The 13,028-nt window shown below is 32.5% G+C and overlaps 1 protein-coding gene across 8 annotated transcripts in view; it reads right to left on the minus strand.

Moving 5' to 3' along the window:
- LOC105200443 (neprilysin-1) overlaps positions 1-13,028 on the minus strand; it is a 524,884-nt gene that overhangs the window by 100,747 nt on the left and 411,109 nt on the right. For 6 of the 8 annotated variants that reach the window (XM_039455241.1, XM_039455234.1, XM_039455235.1 and 3 more), the window contains one exon: positions 9,894-10,210. The exons of the other annotated variants lie outside the window; for them this stretch is intronic. In XM_039455241.1, the coding sequence (XP_039311175.1) occupies positions 9,894-10,210 (317 nt within the window). The remainder of the gene's footprint in view (positions 1-9,893; positions 10,211-13,028) is intronic. 8 annotated transcript variants of the gene reach the window in all.

Raw genomic sequence — 13,028 nt, forward strand, 5'->3', positions numbered from 1 at the left:
TTAAGAATAAGTTGTTTTCAATTAAAACATCCCTGCAATCTGGATATAAACCACTTAAACAAGCTGCATGTTGTGACTTATTGTTAGAGAAAAGACATGTTGATATTATCTTTGAAGACCATGAGAATGAGGTACACTTAGCTCAGAGAAAATTAATAGCTAATGAGATAATAGATGGTATACAGTTCAAAAAGATCACAGTAAATGATACAACTTTTAAGTGCAATTTGAAAGATTTGTGTTTCAAAACTATTAATGGTGATATAACAGTCCTCCATAACATTGTACAAAGACATGGAAATGTTTTCTTTGTTGGATACTCTTTTACAAAAATAGGACATGTCTATCAGTATCCTCCGCCATCGTCAGAACTAGGCATTATACGAGTATCCGATTTGAGTGAAGAAAGGCGTATTTTTTCTCTTGTCCAAGTTGTTGCTAAATGTTGGCTTATGCCTGATAAAAAATTTTTTTTGTTTTTCATTGCTTCACACTATGCCTCTTCTCAATTAAGGCTCCTGAATAATTTTCGCGGCCGTATTAACTACTCAGGAGTACTCAAGAGCTTTAGTTTTTTCATTTTTTTTTAATGATCTATTTGGTAAGCACTAATTTGGGCTATTGATATTATTTTTTTAATTTGGTTATTGAAATTTAACAAAGTAATTTATATTTTAGATTACTTTATTTTTTTCTTCCTCTGTATTTGTGAGTGTTAATTGAACTAATGGTTCTGGGAAAAATTTAAAAATATATTTTGTATTTTTGTGATTATTTTCCTGATGACAATTAATGTTTTCTACAGTTTTTGGGTAACATGTAGGAACCCTCACATACAAAAATAGAATTCAAAACCCTTGATTACTTACAAATTTTATCTCCTTCACAAAAAATTGTATGGGTAACATGTAAGAACTCTTAATGTTTCCTACAGTTTTAAGTTTCTTTCTTTTTAGCTTCAATTTTGTCATATATTTTTTACAGTTTGTGGTTTTAAAATTTTTAATCCATGAAGGAAGGAGACTAACTCCTGATGATGATGTTTTTTACGCTGTTGGACGTACTCGATGGTTTACAACTGAATTAAATGAAAATATGGAAGTGCAGACCAAATCTGTAGATGCAGAAAGCATAGTAAGAAAGGAGAAATCACCTGATTTAAATTGAGAATAAGAAACACTTTTGATTAAAAGATGTTACGGTAAGTAGCTGTTTTATGGAGAAGGCGAGGATGAGATGTCAATAGTTTTGTAGTATATATTTGAATAAATTTTGTTCCAGTGACATTACAAAAAAATTAATCGGGTTTCATGACATACTTGTATTTTGAAAATCACATATTTTCATATTATATTAAATTATGAAAGAAATGATATTAAATGTTACTTTTGTAAAAATATTTTTTTGTTAGTATTATGTCATGTTATGCCTTTTTATTATATTAAATTATCACCCATTGTCCTTGTCTGGTCACTTCCTTATGAATTTAATTTCTTTCAATGTTTCTTTTTTATGTTAATTTTAAAGTACTAAGATTAGATTTTCTATATTAAGCAATCAAATCAAGTATTAAAAGTTTTAGTAGGTTGCTTTCCAACTTGTGCGTAATTATATAACTTCTATAAATTATCCTATTTAGATCTGTAATAGGTAGAATTATTTTTGGATTCTTCTCTACTATATATATATATATATATATATATATATATATATATATATATATATATACATACAACACGCACACACGCACGCGCGCGCGTGATTAACTTGTTAATTATAAACTATTCCATTACTATTTGCTTAGTTTGTTCAACTATGATATTTATTATAGATTTGTATGACAAGGCTGCTGCTTCATGCAAAGGATTCTAATTATGAAATAGATTGTCGTGAATTAGGTAGAGGGCATAAAAAAGAATAAAAAAAAAGTACAACATTTAGACTCTGAGTCTGAAAATGAATTAGACTCTCAATCGTAAAATGTTACAGTAAACAAAACAAGGCTAACCAATAAGGATCGCTCAAAACTAAAGAAGATAGTATCAGCACCTCCTTTTGTTCCTTTTATTACATCACAAAGATTTGATGTCTCTCCGCATGATTTAGTGCGGCAGCATACTTCCCCAGTTAGATAAATAATCACCAAAGAAGATAAATATTTGCAAATTTTCTCAAAATAATAAAGACAATATGGTGACTAACCGTATATTGAACATAAGGAAAAAAATGCAGGAAGAAAAAAATTAAAATATCGTGTTTTCTGAAAAAGTTTGTCAGTTATTGTCGAATAAAAATATTCAGAAGCCTTGCAAAACATCCCTACATCAAGATAAAGAGACATCTGAACAAAATGCAAACGATTTTTATTTATTGGATAATTTTGGATTTCAAAATTTTGAAGAATTTGAAAATGTTCAATTGACTTCAGAGAAGGAAATTGTTTCTGAACACTGCCCATCTATAAATAAAGTTCTTTTGTCTATTTCATCTTTCGATGTAAAGTGTGGAAGCAGTTCATCTGAGAATAAAAAAGCAGATTAGAAAATAAATTAAAGTTATTGTTATAGGTATAATTTTATTTATGTTTCTTTTGATTTGCGGATAGCTCTCTTAAAAATTTTGTCAAAAGATGTCATGAAGAGGTGATAAATCAATTAAGAGAAATGAATAGTAAAGTTGATTTTTTTTCAATGAATCAGGAGAAGCTACTTACATACATACTTCCTAATGAAAAAAACCGACAGGATTCTCCTCGCTTCCAATTCAAACTGAAGATGAATTTGGAAACATTTTTGTCTAAAAATCTAAATTTATCAGCTGCAGTAAGTATTTCATTCTGTGTTCTTGCCAAAAGTAATGACTATATTTTAAAGAAATTGCGTAATCATTTTATATTTTTTTGCAGAGTATGTATCTTGGAAAATTCGTAGACAAAAATAGTCTTCAGTTAGAAAAATACTACAAAATGTTATAAGTAATAATGTAGTAGTCAAATTCAGTTTTCAAAGAGCCAAAGGGAAGCAAAAGTTTGAGATACTGAAGACATGGGAACTTGTTTTAGGTGAGTAAAAATACTTAAGGTGTTTAAATCGAAATATATACTTATATACATACATGCACGCACGCACGCATGCACGCACGCACGCACACAAACACACACACACACACACACACACACACACACACACACACACACATATATATATATATATATATATATATATATATATATATATGTATGTGTGTGTGTGTGTGTGTGTGTGTGTGTGTGTATATATATATATATTTCCATTTAAAAAACTTTGTTATTATGATTACAAGATGGTAAAAGTCTGAGTAATGCCAGTATCTATTTCTTCTGCATTTAATTTTGGTACAGCTTAATGCACTTAATTCTATACAAAATAATTCATCATAGTTTTAATTTTTTAATTTGTATACTTTTTTTATTTTTGAGAAAAGTTTGTCTTGAGATTTTTTCAATAAAATTATATACACTTGTTAGAATCTTTACTACTAAGGTTTTTCATTTTAAATATTTAAAACACTATCAATAGAGAAAATTGACTATATAAAAATTTAATTGTGTAGTTGTAAAAAAATAGAATAACTTTAAAAAAGTTGAAAATAACTCGTTTCTTAAATGATCTGAAGTCTGAAATAATTTTTGTAACTTAATAATATAATAGATTTATTTACAATGTTTAGGTGTCCTACTACTATATTTTAAAGCTGAGGACCTGCGGCTGAAAATATTGCGAGGTTGTGGCTGGCCAACGCTCCATGGCGCACGCAAATGGGTGGGACTAGTCGCCAAAAATGTAAAAAACTAGAATAAACGTTAGTAAAGCATGTCAAACTGAATGGAAAAGTTCACTATCATTTTGCAAACTAATAATTAACGAAATTTTAATTACTAAAGATAGGTTAATCCATCCGTGCTACCACTAAATGCAAACATGCGGCGGGATAGGACTAAATCAGCGATTTTCAGTAATTAACATCTCGTTAATTATTGCAACGTATGCAAAATGGTAGAGGACTTTTCTGCTTACAATCAGTTTGACTTGCTCTAACAGTCCACGAGAGGTAATCCGGTTATTACTCCGGTCATTTTGTATAATTTTAGTCTCTTACTTTTTATGTTTTAAAATATAGTTTAAAGTAGTAATAATAATAAGTAGTAAAGTAGTTTAAGTACAAAACTGAGAGATAGAATCTTTGTAAATAATCATTATATATTGCAACTATATTACCCCCCTATAGTTTTAACTTAATCGGAGGAGTATCTCATTTCATATCTGAACGTTCTAACAATTTAATTATGGTTACTTAATATACGGGGTGTATAAAAAGTATGTGTCGTTGCTTGAACAGATGATTTTTCAGTTCATGTCCGGCAAAGATCACCCCCAAACATGGTTCCGCAAAATTTGTTTTGACCTTGAAACTCAAGGTCAAAATTTTTTATTATTTTTTTAAATTCTATTTATTGAGAGGATCAAAAGTCTTAAAGGGACCATAGGTCGCAAACAAGCCCTTCAATAAGAAAAAAAATGATAAAGTATTAAAAAATCGTGATTTATCCGAACACTGTTTTTTACGAGTAAAATCAGTCGCACGCCTGGTCACGTGACGTCACGCGTTATATCCACTTGGGCGGACCGCAGGTATAAATATTTACGGATAGAAACAGACATCTCACCTACGTAACAAGGCTATCGGTAAGTATTCTGATCTTCCCAGCTGTATAAAATTGTCACTCTCTATTGAGACTATCTGTTGTTAATTTCTTTATCTCTAAGTTGTTACTGCATTCCATATCAGGTATTGAAAATATGGAGCGTGGTTGGTTACGAGAGGGACAAGACCAACGCCTTATGCTCCGCGCTATTGATAAGGTTTTTAGAAATTTTGGACGAGCTCGTAAAATTTATCAGCAGTGGCTTCTCCAACGTGCTAATGGGCGATTGCTGCGACCGAGGGTAGTTCCAGATCGGCATGAATTTCAACGTTTGGAGCTGCGATTCCATGATGAAAAAAGATTTGCGGTGCAGAGCGCATCCCATCGGAGAGCAGGGCGTCCTCGAGTTTACTGGAGGATCGAAGATCATGTTATTGCTCTTGCGCGGACCTATCATGGGCTTACGCAGAATAGTTGCTCACGTAGGCATAGCGCATATGACGGTCTGTTGTATAATTCGTGACAAAGGTTTGCGACCTTACCGCATGCAATATGTCCAAGAACTGCAGCCTAGGGATCATAGAGCTTGCCGAAATTTCTGTAGGTGGATGTTTTACAAATTGGAGAGAGATTCTTGTTTTCCTTGAACACGTCCTATTTACTGACGAAGCGAGCTGCTCCAGTACTGGCATAGTCAATAGGCAGAACTTACGTATTTGGGCCTCCATAAACCTTCATGCGATGATAGAACGAGTTAACCAAAATTGCTTCGCCATCAATGTTTGGGCAGGTATAGTTGTAGATAATATTATTGGTCCAGCTTATCTCTCGTTGCGACTGAATAGCCAAAATTACCTAATCTTTCTGTAACGTCATTTACTTCCTCATTTATGGGAAATTATTCCCCGACAGAATCGCAACCGTCTTTTTTTCACACACGTTGGCGCTCTACCACATTTTGATCTTCAGGTTCATGCATTTTTTCGTGAAGCATTTGAAACCCGGTGATTAGGCCGTAGACCTGCGCCACATTTATGGCCACCACGTCCCGCAGATCTCAATCCCTTAGATTTTTGTTTATGGAGAGCACTAAAAGCGATTGTTTATAGATTTGGGAATGTAATTAGAACACCAGCGGATCTGAGACGTTAAATCGATGAAGGTATGGTCAGATTGATAAGAAACCGAGAGGTCCTTGCCAGAGTTTGGCAAAATCTTGAAGAAAGACTGCAAGCGTGCTTACGCAACGGTGGTCGCCACGTGGAAGCGGGAGAGCAAGCCCGTATGTTACGAGCCATTGGTGATAACGAATCAGTTTTATGGCTTCGACGAAATCAGCGCCGTCCTCATCGGAATAAAAATTAGCTGTAAATTATTAAAATAAATATTTTTCTACATAAGTCAAAGTTCCTTTTTTTCTCGAACCTCGAAACTGGCGAGCTAATTCTGAGCCCGCAAGAAAAACCCGTGACGTCACGTGACCGGGCGTGCGAGTGAAAGAGACCTAACCTGGCTTTATCTAATTTTACTCGTAAAAAAGAATGCTCGGGCAAATCACAATTTTTTGATACTTATCATTTTTTTTCTTATTGAAAAACTTGTTTGCGACTTATGATCCCTTTAAAATTTTTCATTCTCTCAATGAGTAGAATTAAAAAAAATAATAAAAAATTTTGACCATGAGTTTCAACGTCAAAACGAATTTTGCGGGACCATGTTTGGAGGTGATCTTTGCCAGTTATGAACTGAAGAATCATCTGTTCAAGCACAACACATAATTTTTATACACTCTGTACTTAAGTATATTTACAATAAAGCTTTTTTAGCACGTCATATACCGTATCATACGTCAAAATATGTGAAAACAACTTTTTTGTTACATCAGTTGCAAATTTTTCAAAATTGTAACCAGATAGAATAATTTGAATTCGGTTTCAGCGTTCAAAAAATTATAGAAAATAATTAATTTTATTCTGGTGGTTTCTTTTAATTGTGTAACAGATGTTTTATAATTTGCCCATATTGTAATTTTGTATTGAAATTAAGATATATTTTTATAAGTACTCCGTTTTGCAATATTGAATCTTTCATTTGAAATTATCACATTGAAAATACTACGTATACGTGATGTTATGTGTAAAATATTCAAACTTAATTTGCTGCGACAAATTGTGAATTTTGTGCACTCCAAAAAGATATTTATTCTATTATTTTCTCTATATCAAAGTCTTGTTATTGTAACTGTCTCATATATTGAATATAATATGTATCTGCATAAATTTATTTAAATTAAAATTGCAGTCTGATCACCGAGCAATTGTATCTTACTTATAAACCTGAAAACAATTATATATTCATATATTCGCTCTATGAGCAAGGCTACGTTCCAAAATTAATCGAAAAAAGTGCTGCATCCATTTTTCCATTGACCGTACACCCTGCTAACTTAATTTAACTGTCGATTAATCTAACCGTAATTGGTAAAATATACTTGGTAGTAAGTTAACGTTATTTGTCGATATTTTGACGTTAAAAATGACGACAAATAATGCCAGTTTGCTACTTAAAATATTTATGATTTTTACTTCAAATCAATGTCAATTTTTTAAATAAAAAAATATAAAGAGGAGGGCTAATGAGAGTGCTGCGCGGTTGATTTTGCGCGAAAGTAAATAGTCATTTATAGACTGAGAATCATTTAATCGATTGACGTTATTCTTTGAACGTTTCGACTCTCTTTGGAATCATTATCAGCAAAAATTTTTTTTTTTAAATACATACTATAAATCAAAAATTTGTAAGCGAGCGTGTCTTCTTAACAAATCAGTACTCAAGCCATCGCCGATCTTATATGGTTGTTACTACCGTTTGGCGGAGTTTGGAGTGAAAAATATTTCAACTTGATATGGGGGAAGGTTTGATCACCCTATAATTGATGTTGTGTAATAGTAACTTTTAGGAATTGTAGGTTTGAGTGACTCACCAGTGAAAATTGACAACGACTCGCGAAATCATGGATAAAGCGTTTTACACTAGTAATTATCGAACGGAATTAAGGAATGCCGCAGTGAGTACGAGATGTTTCCAATCGAGCGGTTCCCAATAGACTGGTCGTTAAGCGTAAATAAAGCAAATCGGAGATACATAAATTCAATAAGATATAGACAAGCAACTTAAAACAATAAGTATAAGTCGTAGAGAATATAAACAAAAGTACGTAACTCCGCCGTGAAGAAAATATGTACGTTAAATAAATAAATTAATGCATAAATGTTAAAAAAATACTAGAGAGTCGGATCTTAAAAATACATAGATAAATTAGATACATAAATAATTGAATAAGTGAACGAACGCGTAAAAAGTTCTTACTCTAAAATCGCAATTTCTCTAACAGAGAAAGATACGCATGATGTAAATATTCGGTGTCCGATTGTGAGTTTAGGTCATTCTTTTGCACCTGAATGTGCAACATTTCGGACACTAATTGTTTACCAAGGAAACGTTTAGAGTCAAGAATTTTGATGTTCTCCCAATCGAACTTATGATTAAGTTTTACCCGGTGTTCAGTAATTACGGAAAGATTCCTAGTGTTCCAATTAATGTTGTTGCGATGTTCAGTTACTCTTGTTTTCAGTTTCCTACTTGTCTGGTCTACGTATGAAGCATCACATCAAATTTTGATATCGAATTGACATCAAATTAACATGGATTTGATATATCATTTCTCACTCGAAAAAGACTTCTTTTTGTACCAAGCAACATTTTGGACATACAAAATTGTCGCCCAATATCTCTCGGTTTCAATTCGTATAAGATTTCCTTGCTTTTGAATGTATCCGGCGGCTTGGAGTTGTTTCGAAATAGCTTGCTGAGTAACTTCCAATGTTTTTGCAAGCTCTTCTTGCGTTTGACACGAATTTTGATCGAGTAATGTTTCTAATTCTTCATCTTCAAACTTTTTTGATTGACACAAACGCTCTTTGTCTTCAACACTAAAATCACCACTTTTAAATTGTCGAAAACCATTTTCTGCAAGATTTATCCGATGGTGCAAATTCACCATACACTTCCACAAGCATTCAATACACTTTTCTTCCAATTGAAACAGAAAATCAAAACTTCCTGCAAATGATGCTTATTTGGAACGAAACTCGAAATTTTCAACGCAGTAAAAACTAAACTTGTTATGCAAAATTCAAAGACTTGTAAACAATATTTGATTGACAGATGTTGACACTTTACGATACAGCAAAAATCAGCTGTCGCCGTCAACTATTTATAGCACCTAGAGCCATCTTTTGAAAACGAACCAAACTAACGAAAAAACCGTACAAAATTGACACACGTATTTCGTGAAAAAAAAAATATCTGCGTCTAGGTCTACTTAAACTGAAACATGTATGATAGGTCTAATTTTTCGCTAGCATATTTGAAAAAAAAAATGGAAGATTGAATAAGTTAGCGCGCGCGTAATAGGTCTATTATATTGTTGACTTTTTTATTTTGTTGAATTTCTGTTTTATTATGATAAGCGTTCACTGTTAAGTTGTGATACAAACTATGATTTATAAAGAAAATGCAATACTTTATCCAAATATTTTTTGTTATTTATCCTTTGTAACCGTGTTTGCCGACAATCCAACGGTAAACTTGACACTAATAAAACACGTATAATAATAAATCTTTGTAGTCCGTGTTTTACATACATTACAATCTATCCTGTTCAATCAACAAAATAAAAAAGGTCAACAATATAATAGACTTACTACGCGCGAGCTAACTTATTCAATCTTCCATTTTTTTTCCAAATAGGCTAGCGAAAAATTAGACCTATTACACATGTTTCAGTTTAAGTAGATCTAGACGCAGATATTTTTTTTTCACAAAATTCGTGTGTCAACTTCGTACGGTTCCCTCGTAAGTTATACACCCAATATATTTTCAGTAGTTTAATCCATTAATCATATTGTCCACTTGTCTGTGGACATTTTGCATAATAACAGTTATTTTGATTAATTTTTGTTTCTTTAATCAAATTGATCAAACCTAGCGGTTATTATGCATATTAACCGGTTATTATATACAATAACTGTATTCATCAAATTTACCGTAACATATACATATATACATTGTATAAATTGCGGCTGAAACGCACGGTATAAACTAGCCTATTGACTTGCCTATTGATGTAACGTATTTTTGTTATTACCCTGAAAGCTTGCTTTAGACCACCATTGTCGGCAATATTCTCTCCTTGAGTCATCCTACCATTGATGTACAAATTCACTTCTTGCAATTTATATCTAGAATACTGGTCTACGATGCATTGTGCTCTTTCACGAAATGCCTTAATAGTGGCATTGTTCCACCATTGCATCAGATTACCGTCTTTGTCAAACTGGCGACCCTTATCGTCGAAACCATGGGTAATTTCATGACCAATTACTACACCAATGCCGCCATAATTTAATGATTTGGGAAAGTGCTGAGAGTAAAAAAGCGGTTGTAGAATACCCGCAGGAAATACTGAAATATCAACATATAAAACAATCATTGTTACTGTTACGTTATATTGATATCAAAATTCAAAAATTTTACAAGAAAATTTCTGGTTTTCCGTCATTGAAGTCTTCTTATTGATTTTTATGGACAACATAGCACAGAGAGAGAACAAATAAAAATAAAATATACATATTTTCTTATATTGACGCCTGAGCCGTAAAAGGTACTACATTGAAAAAAACATGATGAACGGTTTATGTTAGAAAAATAATTAAAAGCGGTCTATTTTGCGCGAGACGTAAAGACTGGTATATGTCGGAATGCTTACGAAGTACGGTTTATATCGAAAAAAACCCGAAACACGGTCTGTGTTGCATAAATTTGAAGAAAGGTCTATATAGCGCAACATTTATTTCTCATAAATTTTGTAGTGGTATGACTAACAATGAGTGAATGCGAGAATCACCTTGATTTTCAATCCTGTTTCTTGCACACATTATTCATCTATTCAACAATAAACTAAAGAAGTCTTTCTAACAAAAACAAAAATTATATAATAATAATTGTAAATTAAATAAGTTTTTGTTAAAAAGAATAACTGAATGTAATAAGAGAAATTGCGAGAAATATCACTGTGCCCCAGTGGTCGAGGTGGTAAGACACCGGGACCGGAGATTCCGGAGGTGCCAGGTTCGAACCCTAGGTGGGATGTTATTTTTCGCAATAAATTTCTTACAGTTTTTTCAGGGGGGAATGGGTATATAGATACAAATCAACATCAATTATCATATTAAATTAATTAATTTAATATAAATAGTGATATTACTAATTTTTATTCGACATGCTGTTTTATACCGAAAATTAATTCGGCGCACATTCTGGTTGAATTCGGAGAAATATATAAAATCACATAAATAAATATAAGCACTAAGACCTAGCTACGACCGAAGAAGGCTTTCGTATTATCATTGTGTTGTTATACTATCAGTCCAATAACATATTTGTAATGTCAATATAATAATTCTTGATAATAAGAATGATGTTATTGTGAGATAACTTCGCTATCACACATAGATTGGAGATCTTTTTTTCTTATTAGCCTCCGATTGTGTGTATTTTGCTTTGTGCAATTTATTTACAGGGTAATTCTTCTTCAAACATTTTTTCGATTTGATAACACAGGTGCGAAAATTTTCTTTATAGTTATAAAGAAATAAATTTTTCCGACATTATTAGACTGCACAGATATTTCTTTTAGACTCATTATTTTAATATTTTGCCATTTTTCATCATTAGCCAATTCGTTGAAATTAAATATGTCATCTTGACTCACCTCATGAACAAAATAGAAAGGTTCTTGTATTTTTGCTTTTCTTATGATTTCACAATACTGCGGTTGCGTAAAGTTGTTATTGAAGAATTATGTTATTGAAAAATTGAGTTGTTGATAAAGTTGAGGTATTGAGTTATTGAGTTGAAGAAAATTTGTTGAAATATAATTACGTATTCAAATAGAACCGCTCTTCTCAGTACAGCCATCAGCTGTACACATCGTATATTGACCATGTAACTATCGATTTATTTCTCTAGATCTCCCTCGCGTGCGTTATAACTTCCGTTTTCATTCTTTTTGTACAGTCGTGAGCTAAAAGGTTACAACACCTTTCTTCGATGGTTTTTGGAATGTAGACTTGCTCATTGATCGACAAACGTAATTGATTGGATTCACAGGTAAGAACCAATTATGTTCGCCGTTTGATGAGCAAGTCTACATTCCAAAAACCATTGAAGAAAATATGTTGCAATCTTTTAGCTCACGACTGTACGTCTTTTCTGAATAAATGTGTCTATTTGCTTTGAACAAAACTCGATACCCGATTTCTCTTTTTTGTGTCGTTTTTACACTACCTCAACTCACATTTTAACAAAGGTCTATATAGCGCAACATAAATTTTGTAGTGGTATGACTGGTTCAAGTAAATTTTGGAAAATTTGTTGTAGACCTATGTTATTTTTCTGACATAGACCGTTCTTCATGTTTTTCTCGATATAGGACCTTCTATGACTCACAAGGAGATGCTACAAATTGTAAAACACGGAATCAGATGAGCCTTAGTTTATTTGAAAGGGAGGATCGAGGGTATAAAAAGTGTTAGAGTGTTTGAGTGCATGGACCTTTGTTTTAGAGAAATTTGCATGTAAAGTTTGGCATTTGCCGCACGGTGAGTTAAGTACTATTGCACGGTAGGTTAAAGCATGAAGTGCGGTGGCTGATTGTCAGAATTGTATAATGAATAAAAATAAATAAATAAACTTGAATAAATATGCAAACTTTCTGATTATTACATTTTGTTACATATAACAAATAATATATAACTATTAATATCTTACTAAAAATAATAAAAATTAATTACAATTGATAAATGTAGCTATTATTGAAAAAAAAATTGGCACTGCGAGCTTGTGAACACACGCGGCCGCCGAGGACAAAATAAAAGGCGTGCACTTAGTTTCCTCAGCCACCGCGCTTCATGCTTTAACCTACCGTGCAATAGTACTTAACTCACCACGCGACAAATGTCAAACTTCACATGCAAATTTCTCTGAAATAAAGGTCCATGCACCACGCTCTGACACTTTTTATACCCTCGATTCCCCCTTTTGAATAAACTAAAGCTCATCTGATTCCGTATTTTACAATTTGTAACATCTCCTTGTCAGGCGTCGATATATACTCTACACACATATTTGCCTATTTCTACCAATATTCCCCGTCAACCAAACGTGAACAAACAGATTATTCGGAAAGTCTGCTATCAATTTCTATTGCTAAAAAAGTAAC

This window comes from Solenopsis invicta, chromosome 11 (genome assembly GCF_016802725.1).
Source record: "Solenopsis invicta isolate M01_SB chromosome 11, UNIL_Sinv_3.0, whole genome shotgun sequence".
Taxonomy (NCBI): domain Eukaryota; kingdom Metazoa; phylum Arthropoda; class Insecta; order Hymenoptera; family Formicidae; genus Solenopsis; species Solenopsis invicta.